Below are 26,937 nucleotides of genomic sequence, written 5' to 3'. Positions count from 1 at the left end.
TAACATTTAGATTTAGATTTAACATTTAGATTTAGATATAACATTTAGATTTAGATATAACATTTATATATAATTTTTAACATGGATTTTTTACATTTGAACATATTGTTGAAAATTACATTATAACGTGTTGTTTTACATGAATTTCTGTCTCAAATGTGAGGAAAGGAAAATGCGCTAAATGTGAGGAAAGTGAGCTAAATGTTGAAAATGTATCAGCTAAAAAAATGTAACCGAATTTTTACAAACGGCACCCCATACTATCCCATACACACGAGTCTCACATTATGTTGTACGCAAGCAAATACCGTTTACGTTTCGCGAGCAGATAACGTTTAAGTTTCATATTTTCAAAGTTGTTCGTGAGCATAATAATCAATAAGAAAACCGAAATTATAGTAGGCCTATAGGGTAGAGCGTTGCTATGGAAATGTAACCCTTATTTTTGGTCTGGTAGCGTCCTCCGGTCACTTCAGGATCGTGGGAACATTCGGGTTACAAATAAATAAGTCAATGCAGTTGTTCTCAGTGTTTGTGAGAAACACTGCTTAATCAGTCTATGCTGGGCTACATGTAAACGGGGAATATGAACAGAGTATTCTTTTAATAACTCATGTAAACACCTTAATCGCAATATTACCATAATCAGAATAGGGTCCATAATCGGGTTAAGGTTGTCCATGTAAACACAGTCTAATAGTCTCAAAGTCTATAAATGGATTTGGATGTTTTTTTTTATTCAACGTCTGTAAATATACTCAAAATGTCATTCATCTGTAAACAACCAATGCAGCAAATATAGGTCAACTTTAACATGTAAACATGAACAGAAGGCATCACTATAGTTAATTCAGGAGTCACTTTAACGGTCAATTGTTATTTTTTAAACACTTTGCAATAAGGTTGGATTAATTTACCTTTTATTAACAATACTTTATCAGTTAATGCAGTAATAAGCATTATTATAAATCGTTAGGGGGGCTAGAGTTAAGGTTAACATAGGGATATTAATTTATGTCTAAATTAATACTAGTTATAGTTAATACTGTTATATAATAAGTTAACAAGAACAACCATAATTAAAATGAATATCAATAGTAACACCAAACACCACTACTAGTGAATGATTACTACCATTAGTGGACTGCTATTAACTGTTAGTTAAAGGGGTAGTTCGGAATTTTGGACATCGGACCTCATTTCCAAGTGAGCCAGTGTGTTATTTATCATTGGAGACCGTTTTCAACACGTTTCATTCAGTCCTTCTAGTTGCAGAAATTGCTGGTGCTAGGCTAGCGCAAGTGGAGGGGAACTGCTAGCCTGCCAATAAAAGGTTTTATCCACTCCACCGTACACCCGAGGCAAACCAATTATAACGCCAGACTATCGATGTAAATGTGTGTGTTGACAGAATAATGTTAGAAATAAAACTACCCTTGCATCGCAATGCATTTAGTTTATACTTCCCTGTAGTTGGAAGCAGGGTACGGCAGCGGCACACTGATATTACCTAGGCACCTACTACTAGGGCTGCGTCTCAATTCAGGGGCCCGCATCCTTCGAAGGACACATTTGAAGACCACTTACGTCACAGCGGCGCGTCAAGGCTGTCCCATTTCGAAGGCTCCTTCAAATTCGGCCGAGATATTCAGCCTTCTTTTCCCGGATTTGAAGGATCCACTGGGTGGATCCTTCACGGCTCAACGTATCACTAGATTCATTGAGCGCTGGATTTTTTTCAGAAATGGCGCGGAGAGAGTGGAAGCGGCAGCTGCAGCAGCGAATACATATTTAATGACAAAACTATGTAAAAACATTTTTTTTAATATAAAAGTAAGGTTGGGACCATTTTAAATATGTAACTTTATTGTCAAAGTTCAATGACATTAACGCTAGTCTGCGTTATAATTGGTTTGCCTTGGGTGTACTGTGGAGCGGGTAAAACTGTTTTTATTGGCAGGCTAGCAGTTCCCCTCGACTTGCACTAGCCTAGCACCAGCGATTGCTGCAACTAGAAGGACTGAATGAAACGTGTTGAAAACGGTCTCCAATGATAAATAACACACTGGCTCACTTGGAATGTCCAAAATTTCGAACTACCCCTTTAAGGCTTATTACAGCATTAACTAAATCTAACTTAATCTACCCTTATTGTAAAGTGTTGGCAAGGTATGTAAATAGACTGATTAAGACCTAATCATGCAATGTCTCCAGGCCAAGAGTCTTTGTTAAATCAACAATCAATCAATGTTGCCTTGCAACAGTAATCCATTGAATCATAGTATTTCTTTTATACAAATACAATTTGACCTAAAAGTCTTGTTATGCTGTTTCTGTATCAAACTAACAAACAACCTCACCAAACTTTTGTTTGACTGCAGTAGTACTGCAGCAGCTTTAAAGTGTGTAGAAAGCTATACTAGCCAGCCAGCACCTATGTTGCTACATTGTCAGTTATCTTCTTCTTCACTTGTGCTTCAAGGTCCAGAAACTCCACAGTGGAAGTGTTTGATGAACTCAACATGATGAACAATATCTCAGATATATACAGAATATGAAGTTCTACTATTATGGTAATCTGATCGCACATAGAGTCCACACATAAATCCCTTTATCTTTTACAAAATACTCTTTAAAATATATATATACATTAAATTATATGAAAAGTGTTGGTTGTGATAGAATGCATTCTGCTGGACACTAGTGAGATTCTGCCCTAGTGATCTCTGCTGGGTCTTTCTCCATGGAGTCCACGTAGGAAGGAGACTGTTCAGACTGAGGGGAGAGCTTCTGGGACACTAGGGGACTGTCCAACCCAGAATGCATCAGTGGCACGTAGATGTCATCCATGTTAGGAAGTACAAAAACCTTCTGCAAGACAAAGACAACAAACATTCTATTTTATGAAAATAAATGTAATAATGTGGATCAGATGACACATGACACGGGAAGGGACAGAGACCAAACAAGGTGGCAGAGACAAGGAAGGGACTTAGAAACTGGATCTGGCACTGGTAAATTAACTGTACATTCCATCCATTGATTCTAATGAAAAATGACTTACAGGTGAGAGTGTGAAACATGAAAGCATACAATAAAAACTGGAGCAACTATGGAAGCAAATCCCTGCTATAATGTTTGAGTTTAAATGCCATTCAATTTAGAATATTGAAACGTGAACACATTTGAATTATAACATTTAAATGTTATACTTTATGTAAAACAAGGTCATCTAAATCTATTTGTTTTGAATTCACTTCTTTGAAATTCTAAAATTGCATTTCAAAATCACGATTTTAAATATATATTTTTCATTGTTCACTAATTCAGATACAAACATTCATGTTGCAGATATTCAAAATAAGATATTCCTTTATCATTCAAGTTGTCAAAATACCAATCAGAAGATGAAAGCAATCAAATTTACAGTGTAAGTAGAGTAGCAGGGTATTCTAGTTGAGACTGATCACAGTCAAACCGGCTGCTGGCTTATCCGGGCGCGGCCTGTCATGTGATCAAAGGAACCCACTTGTGAATTAAACCCTATGTTTGTAAACGGAAAGAAGGAAGGGGCTCCGGTAAATTGTTCGGTTTGTATCCAATGAAACTGACCTTCAAACTCTAAACTCAAATCAGCTCAATTAATATAATATGCTACAATCAGTGGCGGCTGCTGGTCTTTCAAAGAGGGGAAGCTCATTTTCGGCCTACATCATATAAATTGTCGATTTATTTATATGTCAATTCTGCTCTGTTCCTATTCAAGGAAATGCTCTGTGACTATCCTGCGTGAGTCCACAAATAAAGCATTGAACAAGACAAATTGACTGCGTTCTATCTGGAACACAAAGGCTATGAAAACTGCACCTTGATTTGAAGGAACTTCTTCATTGACATTATAATCACCTTAAACTCCTGCTGTAGCTTCCTCTCAATCCACTCGGTGACGTGGCAGAAGGTCACCTCCCTCTCACCCAGCTTGGGACGCACCCGCAGATCCAGCTTGGGTGGCATACAGAAACTGTACCTGTCCACCATGAAACACAGGTGCACACACACACACACACACACACACACACACACACACACACACACACACACACACACACACACACACACACACACACACACACACACACACACACACACACAGAGCTTCTTTATCACATATCCATGCATGTCACCTGTCAGGGTCAAACTTGTTCATCATCTACTTTTAGCTGTATGAGAATTGATTGCATATCCATGTATGTCCCGTCAATCTTGTCACTGCATCTAGCTGCAGGCTTACGAGAATGTCGTAAGGCTGCAACTAGATGCAGGACAAGTTTGACGGGACATACATGGATATGCAAGAATTCTCGTAAAACTTCCTTATCACATATCCATGTATGTCACCTGTCACGTCAAACGTCCTCCATCTAGTTTCAGCTGTAAGAGAATGCTTGTAAGCTGATGCTTATGTTTTCAGGCAAGTTTATATACAAAGTTGATGTCGGTAATGAACATTATTAGTGTTTTTTTTTTTTACACTATGCTCTACAATTATGGTAGAAAATAATGAAGGTTTAAAAGGATATCTCTGTCATATGTTTGGAATAATAGTAGAAAATAACCAGGTCAACAGGGTAGGGAGGGCCCTGTCCCTTTGTCATTCATAACACCTCAGAGGGTCCTGGGCTGACCGGCGACCACCAGACAGTGGTGTAGACAGTGGTTCTAGTCACAAATATAAAAATTCCAATTTTTTACCTCTCAAATAGGTTGTTTAACAGAAACTCAACACTGTTAATCACAGGTGCAACACCAATCGCCATATCTGTATCTGATATAGAAACGACCAAAGATACTGGCGGAATAATTTAAGTTAAAACAACAACAGTTCTAGAATAATATCCAGACTACTTTACGACCAAATAGGCGTCTATAAGCGCGGATTGCAATTCTTATTGCAGCCTGCAGGGTTACGCGATAAACATACGGAGGAACGCGGTCGTTGAGCTGCCCGGCCCCAACATTGCATGACACATTAAACTCAACTAGAAGCCACCATCATCCAAAATGTGATGTCAACAGACCAAAAATAGTCAGGAAAGCCTACAGAAACTACAGATAGTTAATGTGACAATCACATTATTAAAAATAGACTTAGAGCAATGATTTACTGAGGAACTATTTTTTTGGGAGAATGCCTTTGCAAGTAGTTCGCTGCCCCACCTGCCCATATGGACGGCACGCGCCTGGTGTCAACCACTCTATTTCATCCTAGACAAACCAGAAAGGGGGCTCAATGTGCCAAATACCAGAATTGTCCTTTAAGTTTTCCTAAGTAATGCTTAAATCAAAGTTAAACACGGGGGCGTTATGAATGTATTCTACAATCATATTCATATTCTGTGGTATTGTTGTCAATTGTTTGACTGTATGCTTATTGTCTAGAAGAAGTAGAAGTGATTGTCATTCTGCTCATGCATGTCACATCTTCATGTATGTATATATATATATATATATATATATATATATATATGTGATATAGAGGTTTGTTTTCTTTGATTATACGTGGCTAGTTTCCTCAAGATTGTGCTTGTCACACAGCACATCTGGTTTATTATATATATTATGTCTATTACTCATATGTTTATTATGAGTACCTCACTGCTTAACATCTGATATAACTGTAAGGTTTAAGATGTAAATCTACTGAGAATCCGGAGAAGGAGGATAAGTGTATGTTCAGTTGATGGGAAACTGGGGTCGGGGGAAATGGGGAGGGGCCAAATTTCTAGGCCCAATGTATAGGGTGTTGTGATTCGTGCATGGAGGAGGAATCTACATGTTAACGGATAAACCTCTGGTAGTATCCTACCAGACCCAGGAACGATTTCACCGGTTTACGGAATGTGTCTACATGTTAACGGAATATAACATGGAGTCTGATAAAGTGATAACAGTCTTTACCTTACCTTTTTGTTAAAGTTTTTATCCACGACAGTGTTAGATAAGTCAAAAATAACTTCTGCATGTGTCTTTTTAAAGCCGATTGAAATCAGGAACACACTAAAAATAACACTTTCTTCACAATAAGAGTCATGTTCAAAGTTAGACCCACTAAAAGTGGCAAGCGGTTTGTGTCTTGATTTTAAATATTTGTGATCATCTTAACTTAGCTAATGGTGTTCGTGTTAACCAAGGTATTAATTTAAATATTATTTAACAGGGTTGGGGTTAATCCCAACCCTAACCCACTATCCATAACCCTACTACTTTGTTATATGTTTATTATTGTATTATTATAACTCATCTTAATTAATGTGACTTACAGTATACGTACAGTAGTTATTACTGTACTCTGATTGCAAAGAAGTTACAGAGTATATAGAGAAAAATAAAACAAAATAGCATTAGATTAAAAAAAGCTGCACTGCTACCCTCCAAATAAATATAAAGCATAAAAAAATATATATATTGTGTGACCATGCATGTGAGCTGATGACAAAGCCACTCTTGCATCCAACATGAAACGCAGCTACGGGGCATCTTCCTTTACGTAACAATGGGGCGTACCATATTCTGTCGGACGGGGGTGGTGGTATGTTGATGACCAGGGTTCCTGATAGCTCCTGCACCTCCACGGTGAGCAGCAGAGGAGTGTTGGACATCTCCTCGATCTTCTTCTTGATGAACTCGTTCTCAGTGGCCTTCTGGAAGTACTTTGATTTGGCAATTTTGTCGACAAACTTCAAAATCCTCCTCCCTTTCCGGCCCCCCGGTGCTCTGTGGAGAGCAGAGGAGGACAAGGGGATAGAGGAGCCATTAGACGAGGACAGGAGAAGAGAGGATAGGAAAGGAGAGGATGCATGAGGAGAGGATACATGAGGACAGGACAGGAGAGTAGAGGAGGGGATTAGATGAGATCAGAGGAGATGCGAGCAGAGCATAGGAGACATGAGGAGAGTAGACTTGAGGAGAGGGGAGGAGAGCAGAGGAGGGGCAGAGTGTTTACAGCCACCTTTTGTAGAGAACGCCGCCGTGTAGATGGTGAAATCACAACACCAACGATCAACAAATGTATTCACAAATCATAGTATGAAATAGTTGTGGTTCTTGTTGTGCCACTGCACAATATCAGCCCACTCATACAATCCTACTGTACCACCATGTGCACATGTTTACCCCTCAATGAGATGAGGGCCTCCCTTGTCACCAGCGGCACCCTGAGGCTCGGATAGGAGCAGCTCCTCTTCGTCTGAGGACCCGGCGCTGGAGGACTCCTCATCGCTGTCCGCTAACACCCCCAGGATGGGTCTGAACCTGGGGGAGAGAGAGGAGCATTATGGAGGGATAGAGGGATGGATAGATGATGAGGGGTCTGTACCTGGGGAAGAGAGACATGCGTGTTACGGGAGGAATGTACAATAGGTTTAAAGTTTTAAAGGAAGTCTAATCACAGTCAAAGTTAACATTGCCTGGTTTATGAGGGAAAATCACAGTCAACAAAGGCATACATTCCAAGGGACATCCACATATACTTTATAGATGGATGGCTGGATGATGAATAGATGGATGGATAGATGGAAAGTGTTGTGGATAAAACCGGCATAACAATACTACAAAATACGAGAAGGACTAGGGTTGAATTTATTGTTACTACGCAGAGTAACAGTACCTGAGTTTGTTTGTCAACGAACTCCCGAACTTTCCTAAACTTTGCATTATATTCTCCCATTGTCTGACCAGCCCTAACATGTCCTTGGCCAATCACAATGGGACAAAACGACAGGCCTTAGTCCCGTTCCCCATTAGCATCTATCTTCCCACCCCCGCTGTCCACAATACATTCAGTAATACAATATAGATATACAGTAATATAGTAATTTAGCAAGAATTACATAAAAACAGGGTTACATATTAAACATTGTAGTTACACGAAGTTATAGATTACACATTAATTATATGAAGTGAGGTCTTTGATTAAAGTCCATTCATCTTAAATCACCATGACTTACCACATGTGTTTAAGAGATGAGCCTTGTAAAACCAATATTCACTTAAACAGTAAAACATGCATTGTAATAGTTAATAATGCCACTTTACTTGTCTGTGGCATATACAGTCATAATCATAAAGCTGGTACTGTCTGACTTTAGTAAAAGTATGGATTAATTGAGTGAAGCCAGTCATTTCACTCATTTCGCCAGAATACACATCACAAGAACATATGGAAGGGGATCTGCAGGAGGGCGTCTCTTCTCTCGGACGTGAGCCAGTCTCTTTGGAGGGGCCACATACGTTAATGAGGCGGTCTGGGGTTCATCTTTTGTAACGCGTGAATGAGGGACACATGTAAATGTCCCTCAGAGTGCTAGAAGTCCTCATCTATGTGTATTGGCTTGCCCATGGTCTTTCCTACCGTGTGGTGTGTAGAGTTTTCAATGTTCCCAAATCCACCATTCACAGGATTTTTCACAGGGTGGAACACATCTACATAGAGCCATCAGTTTTCCAAAGCCTGGACACTGTGGGTAATGGATTTGCCCAGCTTGCTGGGACACCAGTCCTAAACAAAGCTGTTGGTGCTATTGACGGTTGTCACGTTCGTTCATCGCCTTGACTATCTAAATTACAAAGGTTTTTATTCCATCAACATGCAAGCCATCTGTAACCATACTGGAAAATTCCTGGATATTTTTGTGGGCTATCCAGGTTCTGTACACGACACCCGCATTTTAAAAAGCTGTTTTTTCTACCTGGCTAGAAGGTATCCACCTAATGGATATTTCATCCTGGGAGATGGTGGATATCCTTGTTTGGAGACACCAATCTGCCTCATCACACCTTACAGAGAACCTGTGAATGACCGGGTGCAAAGAAAATTTAACTACCACCAATCAAAGGCACGTTCGATTGTGGAGAGAGCATTCGGCATAATGAAGACTCGCTGGAGATCCACTCTTTTCAGGGCCCTGGAGGTCAGTCCTACATTTGCACCCCAGGTCATAGCATCCTGTGCTTTCCTGCACAATGTTTGCATTGACAATGGAGATGTTCTGGAACCAGATAATGATGTGGCACTTGACATCCTGGACCCAGAACCTCCCCTACAAGAAGCTCCTGAGGCACATGAAACACCAGGGAATGCCACAAGGGACAGGCTTGCTGCTCTGATCAACGCAGAAGCCCCTCATTAGAAAACTTCTGATGACCATTGTAAATAGTTCAACACTCTGAGGGTGTTTCTTACATGCACACATTTTTTTGTGCTGTTCTATTCTATTCTATATACTTTTTAAATATAATTTTCTCTACATTTCTATTAAACTTTATTTCTATGCAATGCAATTTCTATGCAATTAGTGTATTGGTATGATGATTGGTCAAAAACTTTTTAAGATTCATATTTTCTTTGAAGAAGTTTATTTTATTTAAAAAAAGTGCACAGATCAAAGACTACATAAGAAGTAAAAACAATATAAATAACCAAACATTGCTTAATGAAAAATAAATAATAATTATGAATAAATAAATAAATATATTAACATCTGAACACAACAGGACCCCAACCCCAACAAAACAGAACTATTGTTCTGGCATGTTGTTGCATCTGGAAGAGGATTAAAAACCTCTCTGTTTTGGCCTCTGTTTCTTCATGCCTTTTCTGCTCCTTAGCAGATTTGGCTTGAAGGTAAGCAAGAGTGACCTCGTTACCTCTCTTCCTGCTTCCTGCGGCTGGAGTAGCTGGAGTCATGGGGGGACGAGTAGTGGCTGGAGTAGTGGGAGGAAGAGTAGGCTGAGAGAGGTCTTCCCCGGCGGGTTCAGGTTCATGTTCGGGTGCAACCATGGCCTGGGGGGCAGGGGGGTTATGGTGCATCAGTGTTGCCACAGTTATAGGCTATTTTTGAAAATGTGACAGTTCCTACTCCTATCAACTTACCAATAACAATGTTGTGGGGTCCTCTGGCAGCTGGAAAGAGGCCACAATCACGGGAGGATCTATGGCTGGCCTTCCCCCCAAAACGACATGCATCGCCTCATAGTATTGCCAATTGGATACTGTCCTTTACCTGCTGTCTGTACCTGAGCCAGTCTTTGGTTGTTTCAGTTCCTACAATAGCAACCACACACACACATGCACACACTCACAGAGAGAGAGAGGGATAGAGCAAAATTGAAACATGTAAAGGATTTAAAGTAAGATGTAGGTGATGAAGACATGAAACTGAATCTATCAAAAAAAATTACCTTGTACTGCTTCTTTAAGTTCTCCCACTTCTTTCTTGCTTTCTCTCCTGTAACCTTTCCTTCCAGGCTCAGGTCTTTCACTGCTCTCCTATAAACATACAAATATGATGATTAGCTGGGTCGAAATGCATTGTAACTGGGGGCTAGAGCCTCATTAGACATCAATATTGTTATTAGTTATTGAATTGTACAAACTGGTTACTCACTCCCATAACATTTTCGAAGCATATTTTTTTTTTGTAAACTTATCCTCATTTTCAGCCCTGAACTTGATGAGGTCCAAGGTCTGCTTTACAGTCCCTGCAATAGGAGAGAACAAGACGGGGTTTTGAATGGTCAATACGATCTGATGAGTGTTTTTACATACACATAGCTGCTAACTATTATGATCAGTAGCAGCTAGACTATCCAGCAGAGCAGCGGTCATTAGAATCTTAGACGAGAACTTTCCCGTTACACTTAACCGTATCTGAAGCTTCACGTGAAGTGTCTCCGTCCTCATAAACGCCATAACGAATATGATTGAAATCTGGATAAGCCCAGGATATTCGTGTTCAAGTGAACAAGTGAACGCCGGAACATACATCCGGAATCGTCGAGTTGACGTTGATGACGACATCGTCAGATAACTTCGCCAGATATTTGCTAACAGTGTTCAAAACTCAACGGTCCTTTGGATGTGTATCAAACTAACATATTCCAACATATTTCGAAATTTTAACACGCTTATTTGTGAAAATATACTTACGGAATTGTTCCTCTCCAGCTGTGTCCGCCATCTTTGCTGTCAAAATCAGCCGGCTCGCTGAGTTTGCAGGGCATCATGGGTAATTTCATCTTCCACTTCGTTTTAAGCCTGCATCGGACCTCACTACATTTTGAGGGTTCATTTTAAGGGAAAACCTTTGTTTTTGAGAATTCCGAGATTTTTCAAGGATGCATCGATGCATCCTCCCCAAAATCCCCACAATCCTTTGCGTTCACATGCTGCGCAGGGTATTTAAAACATTGCTTTACACAATTGAAGTTATTTGAACGTTTTCAGAAATATTTTGTGATGTATTGATTATAGATTAATCATGTAAATGTAAAAAATTAAGCTTAAAGACGTTTTTGCAACATAATGATTGAACGTAATGAGGCTGTATTTTGCATGGATTGATTTGTTTTAATATGAACGTAGCTGTTGTTTAAACAAACTACTGTATCCAATAACAATTTCAACAATTAAAATATTACAATATTTACCACTGGAGCAGTATTAAAAAGCGGAAGAGGAAGCGCTTCCACACTAGCAAGTCGTTCCAAACTCCGAACCCTACAATCGCTAGGCAGCACTCTAGCCAGCACTCTTGCCTCATCTCCATTGGACGCAACTCGCAAGGAATCGTTCTAGCAAGGCTGCAGCCTTCACATTGGGAAACAGCCCTTAAATAGCCGGCTCAAAGGCGCTTTAAGGGCTTTCTTGGCTTGGGTGTGAGGAGAGTTAGCCGTTGTGGTTCCACCCAGTGGAACCAGGCTGTGGATCCCGGCAATTATCTTTTTGTTCTTTTAAGTAAGATACTTTATGTTTGATTTGTGCCGTTTTGGCTTTGAGTAAACTCTGGTTCGTGTGCTATTTGAAAGAAAGCGGTTCACTTGCCGAGCCGGGTTAGCACAGCGTCTGTTAGTGTGCGTGTGAGTATGTGACTGTGAGTGTGTATGTGTGAGCATCCGTGTGTGAGCGTGCGTGTATGCACGTGCACTTGTTTGTTTGTGCGAGTCTGTGTGTGTGTGTGTGTGTGTGTGTGTGTGTGGGACTAACCCCTGTAGTCCCATGTCAGGGCAACATGGTTCACTGCTGCCCTCCTTGCCCAGTTTAGACAGGTTGAACTTGGTCTGCAGGGTCATCTGCAGGGCGCCTGTATACACCACCTCCAGCTCCAGCCACAGACCTGCACGGAGGTGGAGCATGGAGAGAACACATCGTTAGGCTACCACCATGACGGACATCAACTTCATCCCCATCCTCTTCTTCATGATCATCTGATTATTCTCATCATCATGAGAGTGGAGAATGAGTACATACTGAACGATTTCAAATACTGTCCCGTTTGTTTGGGAATCAAAAACATTATAAAAAATGATTAAAAATAATAATAAAAAAGATTTTAATAAAATAAATAGAAATATACAAAAATATCAAATTGTATTTAACTACATTGAATTTAATTACTGCATATTGAACTACAATGTTTTTAATTATACAGTATTTAATTACATTGTATTAGATGAAAACACAACACACATCTTCCTCTCTCTCGTCCCTAATATACACAGATCCTCTGTTGGTGCGATTAAACAGTTTGAAAGCATGCAAGGCCCTCACAAAATCGAGCCTAAAACAGGCCAGATTATAAATCCCAGCGGAGATGACACATGTTGTGTATTAAACGGAGGAGCAAGGAAACGTGTAATAGAATGGTGAGAGAGAGAAGAAAGAGAGAGAGAGAGGGACTGGGAGTAGATTATTATAATTCAAATGCACACCCACATACACATACGGCTCAATAGGCTGTTTTGCATGCATGTTGTGGACACAGTAATCTCAGATCCAGCCTTCCTCATAAGACATCCAGAGCTTCTTGAGGGAGGACACCAAACATTTTGAGGAGTAGCGTTATGCCAGGTATAACTCTACTAAAGACAAACTCCTTTGCGTTGGTATTTGAATAAGTGTATTTCTACAGTGGCCAGTCTACACAGTGGTGGTTTGAAACCGTGACAGACAGTTTTTTAATGTTCACTAGCCGAGATTGTGTTTGCCAATTACGCGTCTAGAGATCCCATCCTCCAGCAACATGATTGGTTCAAAACCAGTATGAAGGGAAGAAATGTGAAACGCCTCGTTTAGCCAGATTTGGGTTTGTCTGCTGCCAGTCTGATTTGTGAGACTACAGACACAGCATCTCTGTGACGATTGAGATTAATATGGGATGAAACTCTTATGAACTCATGATCTGGACTAAACTATAATCGTGTCCACACCTGCCATCTATTCAAGCCAGCCTGTCTGTCTGTCTGTCTGTGTCTTCAGTCTGTTTGCTTACATTCCTGTCCGCCTGTTCCTGTCCTGTCTGTTCACCTCTGTGTGTGTGTGTGTGTGTGTGTGTGTGTGTGTTTGCATGCTGGTTTGGTGAAAATAAAAAATAAAAATTTTCAGTAACAGGGTAATCTAACTAATTACTGTTTCCGTCATTACAACAGTGTTAGCGTTACTGAACGTTAAATGCGGTGTGTTACTATGAATTGATTGAATAAACTGTGTAATCCGAACGCACCCCTGGCTCCACACACAAACTGCTAGTGAGGAGAACGGGTGGGTTAACAATGAGATAAGCGATAATGATTTATCTGTTCATCTGGATGCATACATCCCCACTCTATAGTACACAGCCATGTCCAAACCACACCCACCTCTGTGGTTGACCTCTGGGCCGGACGCAGCCGTGATCTGGGGCATGCAGGAGCCCATGTCCAGCTCCGTCAAAGTCAGCTCGTTCATAAAGTAGGGCAGCTACGGGACACAAGAGACACGGTCACAGACGACCGTCCTCAGACAATGCACCAAACGATCTTCGTATCACGTTAACTGCACCCAGAACTCACGTGGATTCTGCTCAGTTTCTTCTGGATCTTGCAGGACATGGTGTCAGACCAGAGCCTCTCACGCAGGAAGTCCCAGAAGATTCGACCGACGAGTGCGTTCGCCCACGCCGGGGATTCTGGGAGATCGCAGGTACACTGGAGGGAGGAGAGAGAAAAGCTAATCACTGTGATTCAGGGCTCTCAAGCTTAGTCAGGACATTGCGTTCCGCCTGTCACTTAGATTTTTCACTTAAGGTCACACCGCATTCCTTCAAATGCAAACATCACACCCATGTAATTATCAGTTACATGCAGGCCAGCTGCGGGGAACAAGCTCGACTTACTCTGTCCCCGACGGTGATAGGACTGGTTTCAGTACTGCTTCCGGCCGTGGGGCTGGGGAGGGGACTCAGCCTCTCCGCCGAGGCCAGCAGGCGGGCCATGTAGCTGGGGTAGTCCAGCAGGGAAAGCCCCCCAATGGAGCCACTTGAGGTCTGGGGGACGGGGGCCGAGACGGGGGGGGTGGGATGATGAAGATGCTGATGATGTTGTTGATGAAGGGGAGGCGAAGACGGGGCTTCGTCCTCCTCGCTGGCCTGTCTGCTGGCGCCGCAGCTGACCCCGCCCTGACTTTGGAAACTGACGCTCTGCAGGGTTGAGAGGTCATCTAGGAGAGACGTTAGACAGAGAGGGGTTTTCCTCTGGTTGGTACGTGATGGTTTATAGGGCATCAATGATGATGAGGATGAGGATGTTAGGTGCAGAATCGTGACAAATGACAAACAAAATATGCAGGAGATATAATATATATATATAAAATATAAAAGATCTTATTATTTCAGGGGCATTGTCTACACAAAATATCAGAATATCTATCAGACATCTGCGAGATATTCATGATGTGCTATGATCATTTAAAGTCTGTGTTGCAGGGTTAATTTTCCAACAAATTTGTGCAATTTTCTTGTTGGTAATAAACATTTAAACGGTTATCCATTGTATTTAATGTTGTTGGGTATCACAAAACAGAATTTAATACGAAAAAGAAGGTACGATTTTAGCGGTTTGCAATTTATTCTAATTTCCCCCACAATGCATTGCATGACGTCACGTTGGGGAGACGACAGACTGAAGCCCCACTGAGATCCTTGAGAGTAGAGACTAGTAAGAGAGTGTTCAGCAGATTATACAGATAAATAGATAAACACATAGATATATAGAGATAGCCTAGATAGATAGATAGCCTATCTATATATATATCTATCTAAATAGCCTCAAGTATTTATTATTGCCGAACGACACAAATCGTCGGGAATTCATTTCGGTGATTCGGCTCACACAGGACAGTAGGCTACAAGACCACACAGAACAAGGGAGAGTCTGACTGGACATATACAAAAGACATCACATTAAAACTAGACACATGCGTTGATAGATGGATATAGATAAATATGTTATATGTTATATAGAAATATTTTTTACCAAGCGGAGCAAGCCAGTCCTGTGCGCGTATGCAAATTAGCCATGTGCGCCAAACAGAAGAAGGACGTAATGTTGATACTATCATACTAAAAACGGATAGCAAGCGAAAGCTAAACCAGAGTGTATCACACCCACACTTTGGGTCCATTCTAACTTAAGGTAAGAGGCTATTTAAATCTTTGCAGTGACTGAATGTTGATGATAGAACTGATTGTTGTGCATAAGATGAGTGTGTGCGACTGTGCGTTGTGTCCTTTCCGGCTTCGCACTACTGTATGGTTAGTTGTGGTCTTAGTGAAGCAGCCTAGCCTTGGAGTTGGAGAAGTTGGAGTGATTGTGTACGTGCGTGCGAGAGCGAGAGAGCACACCCGCCGTGGTGATGTTTGGCTCGTTGTGGGCTGTCAGCATCCGCCGGGTTGGACAAATGTGCTTTGTGTATTTGTTCAATGATGTATATGTCTGATCGTATTTGATGTAGATGGATGGTTAAATAATGTCACAGGATCGGTCATACTGCAGGCTCTCATTTGCAAGTTCACTGATTGCGTGTCTGATAGGCTATATACCTGGCATTTATTCAGTTGATTGACTCTTCTAAATGCGCCAGATTGATGCCAATTATTGTCGTGTTTGCATTGTAATGCACATCTTTGCCTCTCCTTGTTATAAAACAACGTGCATCGAAACAACTTTAGCATATCGGTTTATCAAAATTGTTAAGTGTGTGCGTGTGTGTTGTCATGTAGGCTATAGACTGATTGTCTTGGCTTGCATCGATGAAATATTGTAATGTTATAGGCCTACTGCATATTGAGGAATGTAGATCGGTATTAAGCAACAATCGGGAGATTGGGACCCACGAATATTGATGGGTATTTCGCACACTGGGTAAAAGCTTAGAAATAAACACTAGGCAAAGATGTTGTTACTGGAGCAAGTAGGCTACCATCAAAACGTGGGATAACTAATCGGAAATGTGTTTACAACGTTGGGGGGAAGATTTAATTAGGGATTATCTGGGGGGGATTTCACAGGTGGGACTGGCAAGTTAGCCCATAGCTAGCATTATGCCTTCTACAACAACATAATCACTGTCACTAGATATAAAGAAAACGTTGACTTTCACTCTGTGCTATTCACTGACAAAAAAAAAGTGTTGTTATTGTATGTACTGCTGTTCATATAGACTAGCTCCAGCGCTCGTTGCTGCGTTGCTAAATGATAGCAACTCTTCACCCATTCTCCTCTGACCATGCATTTAATCGGCTTTGACGGCCATCAGTTCTTGGCAATTCCTCATTCGCCCTCTCACATCTGACGAAATTATACGGTTATGGGCCATCATGCATGTAATTTGTGGTTCTTGCCACCTCTTCCTCATCCCAGATGCCCTAGTTCTAGTACTAGGCTGAGGCTACCTTCCACCACGTCTCCCCAACGTGACGTCATCGCCGAGTTGCGGTAGAAAACACCCGTTACTACCAAAAACTACAAAAACTGGGACTTTAACGCTATTTTGGAGACATTTTATTAATGATATGCTTATTCTGAGTGCTTTATGTACCCATTAATCGAAACTTCCGGTTAACGCAAATTGCGTTGCATCACACCTGCAACATGGGCTTTAATTCTCCAACGTAGCATCAGCAACCTCAAAGTCAGGGAACCGACGGTGGACTGTAGTGCAAAGTATCGAAGCCTATAATCCATAATCCACGCATACGCTTACATAGAGACGCCTCATCTTTTGGATGAATACCTTGCTGCTGCTAATACATCAGCGAGGCCTCTCTCTCCCTCCTACCCGCTCTGTGCACACATCTGGCATCCACCCGCTCCTTCCACCGGTCCCTCGCTCTTCCTGCGCCGTCGAGGGACGCCGACAAGAAGTGATGAAACCACTCTTCCTTTTCTCGTCCTGTGCGGCCGAAGAGGTAGAGCGTGGTGGGAGGGTGCGGTGCAGGCTGGGAGCCATGGCCAGGCTGTCTGTTTGGGGTCACTGGGTCCACCGGGTCAGGCTCCCCTAACCCTTGGCTCTCCTGGGGCTCGGGGGACACCGCCTCCTCCCCTCCCTCGGCCAGCTGGATGCAGATGGGGTACTTGGGGTTCCATGCCCTTTTACGGGCCAACACGGACGGCAGGAGGGACACCTGGGGGAACAGCAGTTGACCACTGAACTCATTTCATTGAATTGTATTTAATTAAATGTACCTTTATTTCAATGTATTTCATTTAATGTATTTGACTTGTTGTGAGGTGATTTAATATATTGTTTTATAAAATGAATTAGATTAAAATTGAATGTAGTATATATTAATTAAATTAATTTAATTGATGTATAATGATGCATGATGTACTAGATGCATTAGGTCTCCATTGTGTGAGGTGGTAGGTGAAAGGTAGGTGCTCTCTGCTAATCATCATCCAGCTCAACTTTCATCCACACCCTGGTTATCGTTTGAACCTCTTTTGCTCTCAGCTTATCAGGCTCATGTGTCAACTGTATGTTAGAATACATTACATCCTACAGTAGTGAGAACAGAGCTTGTTGACTCTCCACGACCAGTCAACCACGGTTGGTTGAATGTCTGTGTAAAGGTTGTGTGTCTTAGGTTGTGTGAGTTATACAGTAACGATACCGGGCGTTACCAGTCAAACAGGCCCCAGACACAGACGCTGATGTAGGGCTGTACAGTATGGTCTAAAATTTATATCACAGTATGATTTGAGGCATAGGCCTATACGGTAACTGTATTATATCACGGTATGTTAATTCTATATTCTAATTTCGATATAAATGCTTCTGAAGGGGTAAAATACTGGTTAGGCAGCTATTACTGTATTTTTGTATTACTAGGAAATAGTTCACAAAGTATTTTAAGAATATTTATTGAGCAAAACTGCAATAGAAAAAAATACTAAATCTTTTCTTTTTTTTTTAAGTTACTTCCAGTATGGATAGTATGGATTTATTTTTCCACTTGGTCGCGGACCTTGCCGTATAGTTTTGGCATCTCAATTTGGCTGAAGTGTGTGCGGGCAGGTAACGCGTACCTGGGATCGACATTTACCTTACACAGGTAAACAGTGACAGCGTTTGTTATCTCGTTCCACCGCTGGCTTTTTTTGTCGTAAGGACTGGCTTTGGCTGGCTACCAGCGTCTGTCTCGTACAGTAAATGAAAGCTTGTGAAGGGACTATTGTGCAGGCTGCGTGCCTGCGTGCCTGCATGCTTGCACAATAGCATACTGCCTGAGAAGGCAGTATCACTGTCAAATCGGTCCCTGGGAAAAGTAACGTTGCGCCGAATTGAAAAAGGAACTACGTTTCGTTACCATATTTTCAGTAGTTTCTCGTAACTTTACTTTTCACATGAAAAATAAGTTACGTTACTGTTTACATTACTTACTTTGTAACTCGTTACACACAACACTGTCTACCAGTCACACAAGTATGGTCGAAATCCATACTGTAGCGCAAATTCACACCGGTGTACTTTCTATACCGTTTATACCGTACACCCCTACGCTGATGTTATGTCCACATCAACACAGATGCCTCTATTACATCTTAAAATCTTTTTTCAAATTTGGCCGTCTATGGCGTGTACTTTTTTTACAGACAACTTTTGGCCTTTATTTCACTAACAATAAATACGGACCTTAGTTTGGTCATTGTGGCTTGAAGGGAAGTGGCATCATGCACCCCGCCCCACCCGCCTACCTTACTGTTCACCAGGAGGAAAGTACGCGTTGTGACGAAGGTGACGTCGTGGGGCGGGTCGTCTTCGTACTGAGCCCAGCGGCTGATGTTACATTGCGGGGATTCCAGGCGAAGGGAGGAGCCCTCCAGGGAGGCGAACACCGACACCATCAGGGACGGGTGGAAGGTTTCTGGGTCGTACTCCTGCATCTCATTCATCCAGCCCTGGGGAGAGAAACCAAAAATGTACCTGATGCAGTGAAATGAACACTACTGTTCTGAGAAATAAGCTCTTGGTGAGAGACCCAGACACACAGTACAACATAACGATTCACTTGTTTTTGTTGAGTTTGGAGGAGTGGAAAGGACTGCTGGAGGATAAACATGTCTGTATGTCAAAAACACCCATTAGGTGTTAGGAGCCCCTGGTAATTAGCATTACTGGGAATAAGATGATTGAGTTGCTGCTAATTACACAGTTAATCCTGGCTAATTGGCACTTTACACTGCCTCTTTACTTCTATAATTGCCCATGGATCTGACAGTGGCTCAAGATGAGCTGTCCTATCGGTCTCTGAGTTCAAATAAGCGTATGGTACTGAAGAATGCTCTGACTCCAGTATTCAATTATTTAAAATCATTGTCTGCAAATATTTGTCTTATAGTCACGCATCACATGAGAATACCTGTTGTGCAAGGATTGAATGAATGAATGAATGAATTTATTGGGTTGTAACCAAAGGGTAGGGCAGAATCTTCGGCTTATATCAAGCCCCCCCTTCTCACATTTTTAAGAGTAACAAACAAAATGATATACATACAGTGTGTTTGCATAAATACATGCATACACTAACCTACATAAATACATACATACATACATACATACATACAAGCCTACATATACCCAAAAGGGTCAATACTATAATATTATATCCATTACATTTTCTCCACAAGATGGAAAATATCCTAAATAAAGATGTCCATAAGGAGAATAACGGTGTTCGGTGTACATCATCACCGTTATCACCTTCCTCATAGAGTGATACTACCAATACTCAATGTCTGTACATATCTAGTGTCATGTCTTTGAACCCTTTTTTAAATTTGAAGACATTCCTACTATTTTTTAATTCCTCTGGTAATGCGTTCCATAACTTCACGCCACTGACAGATATGCACCTGCTTTTCATCACAGTATTACAGGTAGGTTGTTTCCAATTGAGTTCGCCTCTGAGGCGAACTCTCTGAACATGTTTTGTATGTTGGGAGGAAGTAGATTTTACAAGCTTTATACAGAACTAACGCAGTTTTCTGGTTCACCAGGTCCATGAATTTCAGTGTTTTTGACTTCAGAAATAGTGAATTAGTATGGTCAATGAAGCCGACATTATTCACAATTCGTATGGCTCTTTTCTGAACTGTGAACACTGTCTGTAGAGTGGTTTTGCAGGCATTTCCCCAGATCTCAACACAGTACGTTAAATAAGGCAGAATCAGCGTGCTATAGAGGGTGTTCATAGATCTATGGTTAAGAAAGCATTTGACTTTACTCAACACCCCTATGCTTCTGGAAATGTTTGATCTTACATGGTTTACTTGTGGTTTCCAACTGAATTTGTGGTATATTATAATCCCCAAAAAGGTATTTTCATAAACTCTCTCTACCTCAACAGTTTCTATCCTTAAGGTGACCTGGGCTGTTAAATGCATTTTGCGATTTCCAAAAATCATAAACTTTGTTTATGAAGTTTGATGCAAACAAGTTAAGGATAACTTGTTTGCATCAAACCACAGCTTCAATTTACCTAGTTGAACTGTCACCTTCTCCATGAGCCTCTGTAAGCAGACATCTGAACAGAAAATGTTGGTATCATCTGCGAAAATTACAAATTTCAATATGTTGGACACTTTACAAATATCGTTTATGTACATAATGAATCATTTTGGTCCAAGTATCGAACCCTGTGGCACGCCGCACGAGATGTTAGCTAGCTTGGACATGGCATTTCCCACTTGAACATAGTGACTCCTATTTTTTATATAGCTCTTCAGCCATTCCAGACCAACACCTCTGATTCCAAACCTTTCCATTTTCTCCAACAAAATGTCGTGGTCTATGGTGTCAAACGCTTTCCTAAGGTCTATGAACACTCCCACCGCAAACTTCTTATCATCAACTGCACTTGAAAGTTCTTCCATAAGTTCCATCAAGGCCATCAAGGCCATCGAGGTTGATCTACTTTCTCTAAAACCATATTGACAATCAATTAATAGATTGTGTTTTTCAACAAAGCAGTCCAGTCTGGCAAGAAACAGTTTTTCAAGTATTTTTGAAAATTTAGATAAAAGTGAGACCGGTCTGTAATTTGTATATCATTTTTTGTCTCTGGCTTTAAACAGTGGAATTACTTTTGCTGTGGATGTTTTGTTTTTAAATTTGTTTACCAGTTCAATTATCTCATTCTCTCCCACTTTTCTCAGAAACATTGATTCAGAATTTCTGGCTCCATAAAAGTGTTCAACACTGCCCACTACTGGTGGTGTTATTTCCCCTGCCAGAGGGAGGGATAAGTCAGTGGCATTCTTCTCAATTAAAAAGAGACAGACCTAACACTTAAACACAGTAATGCAAACAATGCACAAAGAGTTAACCTGACACGGCAGATCGTTTGTTAGGGTTAGGTTGTCCTTGGAAACTGGTTGGAAAAGGGCAGGCTCTCTCAAAAGATACTTGGCAGGTGATTGGTAGAACAATCTGTCTGTGTCTATCACCGTTTATCATGTACAACACGTAGGCCCTCATAGGATGCTGATTGGCTAAAGTTAATCCACTTTGGTTCAGCCACGCAAAACTTGAAGCCTGGCTAGATGGATTCTCACGTAGTGTCAAAATGTAATATATTTAATGTCTGACCAGTTGAGTAACTTCACTGTGCCCTATTTTAATTATATGAACACTAAATGAAAGAATGTATGACATTTTTGTCATATGGTCAAAAAACGATGGATTTAGAAATGTATCCATAGCTTAACCCAATGAATTTACCTTGAGGACATCAGGCTCAGTGCTGGCAGCAATGTTCCGCGCTCCCATCTCCAGTCCCAGCAGGGAAGGTTTCCACCTGCATGTGGGGGGGGGTCTCCGACACCTGGAAGAGCCCAGGTTGAGGAGAAAGAGCCCCAGGAGGAAGCCCATAGCCAGCCCCAGACCCGCGCCCGACAGGTAGGGGCCCAGCGGGAGTGTGAAGTACAGATATGACAACACTGCCACGCACAGCAGGATCTTGCCTGGCACCGGGGTGGGGGGAGCAGTCCTGATCGCAGCGCTGAAAGAGGGCGGAGAGCAAGCCGGCGCCCTTGTTTCTCTGCTTTGGGTGTCTACGGCGATGACCCGCACAGTGTCATCGTTGGCGTATATTTCCAGTCCCTCGTCCCTGTTATTGGGGCGGCTGATGGGGTGGTGGCGGTGGTGGTGTACCGGGCACGCTTCGTGGCGTCCCCTCCTTGGATGTCTAACGCTGGGCCAGTCGAAGGCGGGAGGAAGGTCCATCGTGTCGGCTCTCTTCACACTCCTCACCGGAGATTCCTGAGAGGCCCCCGTGTCCGTCGTACCCTCCACTCGTCCTGGCGGGGGCCCGGTGCCCAGCGGTGCTCGCCACTGGTGCTTCGGGCTCCCGCTGCTCTCGTCCCTCCGCATCTTACTGAACATGCTGCTGAGGGGCTCCTGCATGGCCTCCGACAGCTTCTTTTTGGTGTCCTCCAGCTCCAGCTTGAAGAAGCTCCCCCTTGGGCCCTCCCCGCTGGGGGAGAGGGAGCCGGGGGAGGGGGGCGCGGTGCGGGAGTCCCTGCTGCTGCTGCCATTGCTGCGGCCCTTGTGCTGGGTGAGCTGCTTCAGCAGGTGGAGGTTGAGGCGGGAGTCGGACTTGGACTGGGACACCTCCGGTTCAGAGCGGGACAGCTCGGTGGAGATGGACTTCACCAGGCTGAGCAGCGGGCGGGGCCTCAGCGTGGAGCCCTCCTTGAGCTCCAGCTCTGTAGACAGGGACTTCACTAGGCTGGCCAGCGCCGGCCGGTGGGTCGGCGACGGCGGGCCCGGGGAGAGGAAGCTGGACAGACCGGTGGCCGCCGTGGCGAAGGAGGGGGAGCAGCTCCCCAGAGAGTCAGGGGAGGACGGGGAGAGAGGGAAGTGGAAAGCCATGGAGCGTGGCTCTCGTTCGCCCTCCTCAGGGGACGGCTCGTCCTCGGCGGACAGAGAGATGAGGGGGCAAGGGTCCTCATCGTCGGGGTGGAGGCCGGAGAAGAGGAGCTCACCGTCGTCCAGGCTGTCCCACCTTCCCTCCGTGCCCGTCAGCTGGATCACGATGCCCCGCGGGAGGTGCCTCTTGTTGGCGGGCTGGTGCGGCGTGGGACCCACCACCACGGGAGGAGAGGGTCGGAGGTCAGAGTGAAGGGGTTCATGTCCTCCTCCTCCTCCTCTTCCACCTTCCTGATCCTCCCTTTTTCCCCCTCCATGTTTTCCACTTTCTGACATCTCCTATCTTTACATTGCAGACCAGAGACGTCTAGGAGTGTCTGAAAAAGAAAGAGGAAGTGGGAGAGACCGAGGGAGTGATATTCAGCAACACATTTGGTAACTATGTTGAGCAGGTAGGATAAAGGAGTAAAAATGGAGAACAGAGAAAGAGCCAGAAAGGAGAGAGGGAGAGAGAGAGCAGTTGTGTGTGTGTGTGTGTGTGTGTGTGTGTGTGTGTGTGTGTGTGTGTGAGTGAGAGATTGAGACTATCAGCAGATTCTTCTTAAAGGTAGGCGGCAACAGCAAGCATTTTGGTGTGTGTATGAAAGTACCAATGTAATCTAGTGTGGCTCTGGATAGACGGTCTGAACACGCTCTGTAAGCTGTGTACAGTCGACTAAGTAGGCCTGAACTAAAGCCAAGGAAGCCTCACTCTCCCATAGCTGGCACTCCAGCGCAGAGAGCTTTAGGCATCGGCCAAGATGTACCCAAAGTAATCTAGGCCAGTCTGTAACTATATGTCAAGTAAATATATGCTGTTTGGTGGATTCATTCATCCAAAGCAAAATACAATGCCATGGGTGCATACCTACTTAGTATTTGTGGCACTAGAGGGAATCTGAGCAGCAGTGTGGTACCACTCTGTACCAATTGAGCTCCAGGACACACTGGATTGTTGTGCAGTAGAAGCCTATTATGAGTCTTCTGACATTGAGCATGACAAGGACATGTTTAGGAAGAAACCCTGTTTTGATTCATTCTCGTGTCAGAAAAAGAGTTGAGGCAGGCCCAGTTGCATTTTCAAGTGCCACGTGAATCTCTGTAGTTTACATTAGTTTGTAGAATGCTGTCTGTCCATCTAACCCTGCACTGTTTATGAAAAGTTGTTTTGCTGTTGTGTTCTGCTTCATCAATGACATAACTGTCATAAACCAGGTACACAGGATTCAGACAGGTACAGCCAACATTGGAACGGTCCAGGCCGGCTTTCTGGATACCACAGTGAAGAATGAAAACGTAACGATGAGAATCCTATCTTTCTGGGTCACGACTCACAACGTATATACCGGCGGACTCGTTTTAGCATGAATTAAATCCCACCTTTCACTGGTTAGACTTATGCAAGCGTATTAGCAATGCTGTGTGGCAGCATTTCCAATGAAGCAGCAGCTGGTGGATTCTAATATCGAGACTAATCCGTACAGAGCAGAGCAAAATGCGCTGTGGGAAGGGGGAGATACGCTTCACAGATACGTCACAGTCACTACATCGCAGCTAGAGGCTTGTTGTTCAATTTTTACATGACACAATGAGTGTGAGAACGTCAGGAAGAACGCCCATCTGTGTCAGAGTTCACTGAGACACGAACAAATGCGCACGTGCCGACACTCACAGGCGCATGAACCCTCTGTAGGATTATGCAATTTGTAATTTTTAAGCCATTATTGTAGCAGAGAATGTCACTTGTAGGCCAAAATGATTAGTGTGTGTTGGACCACTTGTCACAAAAAGGTGCTGTTTTTATCTTACTGTTTTTAAACACTTCATTTATTCTTTGAAAAGTATGTTTCCTTCCGGATCAAAATAGAAAGAGATGCAAAGCATCAACACATTTATCTTACACATTTCGTAGAGAGAAAGAGTGATTAGAAATTCATTCAGTCACACATTGGCCAAATTTTTTAATTGGACTCTCGGATGGGAGGTGAGCCTGTTGAGACATCATCAAGGCCAGGCCTCTGGTTTGACATAATTGGGAGTATGCTAAGCTTTACTCACACTCTGCTGTTGCATGCAAGTGGAAGACACATGTGTGTTAGTGAGGCCACGCCAATCAATGATTCCTCAAGTAAAATGTGTCAAATGCTGCCAGTCCAAGGCATATGGGGTCTGCATCAGTGTATGTAGTTGGGTCAAAGTTGGTAATGGTGTAATTAATGTGGTGTGTGTGTGTGTGTGGGGGGGGGATGTACATCTTACTAAAACGCCAACTACATCAATCTCTTATAGTTTAGTTTAAACATTTGTTTGTGACATATGTTTCACAATTTGCTGAAAGAAATTCCCAAAAATGTGTGTGTGTGTGTGTGTGTGTGTGTGTGTGTGTGTGTGTGTGTGTGTGTGTGTGTGTGTGTGTGTGTGTGTGTGTGTGTGTGTGTGTGTGTGTGTGTGTGTGTGCATCATGTGATCATCTGACCCTCTAATCAGTTTTGGACACTTACAACCTCAGATTAAACACTAATGCAGGATTTATGGTGGAATCTGACAAATCACACAGATTAGGAGCTCAAGCATCATTTGATGAGGTCTGTTTCAGGTCTGTTCGAGTATTTTCAGAAAATAATCGTCTATTCATGTTACAGTCATAATTCGACTTATAAAAACAGAATAAACAGCTAACACGAAGCCATCTTGTGGCACTTGTTTGGTGTTTTAGCTTACTTGAGTGCAATGGGTGGCCGAGAAATTATTTATGTTGTTGGTTCCTATTTACATAACTGTAAAAAATAATAATAATAATAATAACCGTTACGTTAATGGAGTTATGGACCTGGGATATACATTTATGTTCACGATGATATTTTGGTATTTCGAATAGGCTAACTATATGATAGGCATTATTGCTATCTAATGAGTTATTAAATAATCCTTATTAGGCCTGCTTGAAGACCAACATAAATTCGTTGCACTTCGCAGAAGTCCCTTCTTGACATCGCTGAAGATCTGTGCGACGAAAGAAGACGATCTCACTTACCGGAAAATGTCGATGGAAAGTTCCAAACCGAACTCCGGTCGCGCTTTTTCGGTCAGTCGGTCAGTGATGGCTCGTGCTGTGTGTGTTGCTCAATTGCAAACGTAAGCTCATTTGCCCGACATCGATGTGGACGACAGACTCCACCGGGGGGAGAAGAGTTATCTTCGATGACGGCGAGGCATTCGAACCACCGCTTTATACCACCTGTCTCCGTCCAGATGTGTCGTGTGGCGGGAAGCATCCCAGCAAGAAAAGGATGGCCGCCGCTGCGCGCATGTTAATCCCGATTTAAAAAATGAAATCCCACAGTCACAACAACACGCACTCCCTCACACTCGGCCCCCAGATCCCCTCTGTTACACGATATCGGAATACTCGCGCGCACACATACGTGCGCGCTCACGCACGCACAGAAATAGACACAGGCATAGGTTATGCCAATTTCTTATAATAGAGCTTCTTAACATTTGACTCATGTTTTCAAAAATACTACGACTATCTTTTGTATTTGGCCTTAAATATCTTCAATTAACTTAAAATCTATCGTTTTCCTCTCTCTCTCTCTCTCTCTCTCTCTCTCTCTCTCTCTCTCTCTCTCTCTCTCTCTCTCTCTCTCTCT

The 26,937-nt window shown here is 42.7% G+C and overlaps 1 protein-coding gene across 1 annotated transcript; it reads right to left on the bottom strand.

The window, feature by feature from the left end:
* Nucleotides 1–1,312: 1,312 nt before the first annotated feature.
* Nucleotides 1,313–26,646, bottom strand: tex2l (testis expressed 2, like). Its single transcript, XM_084485391.1, has 12 exons — nt 26,319–26,646; nt 22,097–23,622; nt 19,072–19,275; nt 17,153–17,498; nt 14,211–14,533; nt 13,888–14,022; nt 13,696–13,795; nt 12,044–12,173; nt 7,174–7,311; nt 6,565–6,774; nt 3,907–4,027; nt 1,313–2,871 (listed from the first exon to the last, which is right to left on the bottom strand). Exons 2-12 carry the CDS (start codon nt 23,579–23,581, stop codon nt 2,701–2,703), a joined length of 3,363 nt encoding a protein of 1,120 aa, XP_084341517.1. The 5' UTR covers nt 23,582–23,622; nt 26,319–26,646; the 3' UTR covers nt 1,313–2,700.
* Nucleotides 26,647–26,937: the final 291 nt, after the last annotated feature.

This window comes from Micromesistius poutassou (assembly GCF_964030765.1).
Source record: "Micromesistius poutassou genome assembly, chromosome: 21".
NCBI lineage: Eukaryota > Metazoa > Chordata > Actinopteri > Gadiformes > Gadidae > Micromesistius > Micromesistius poutassou.
This window is presented reverse-complemented; position numbering and strand designations above follow the sequence as displayed.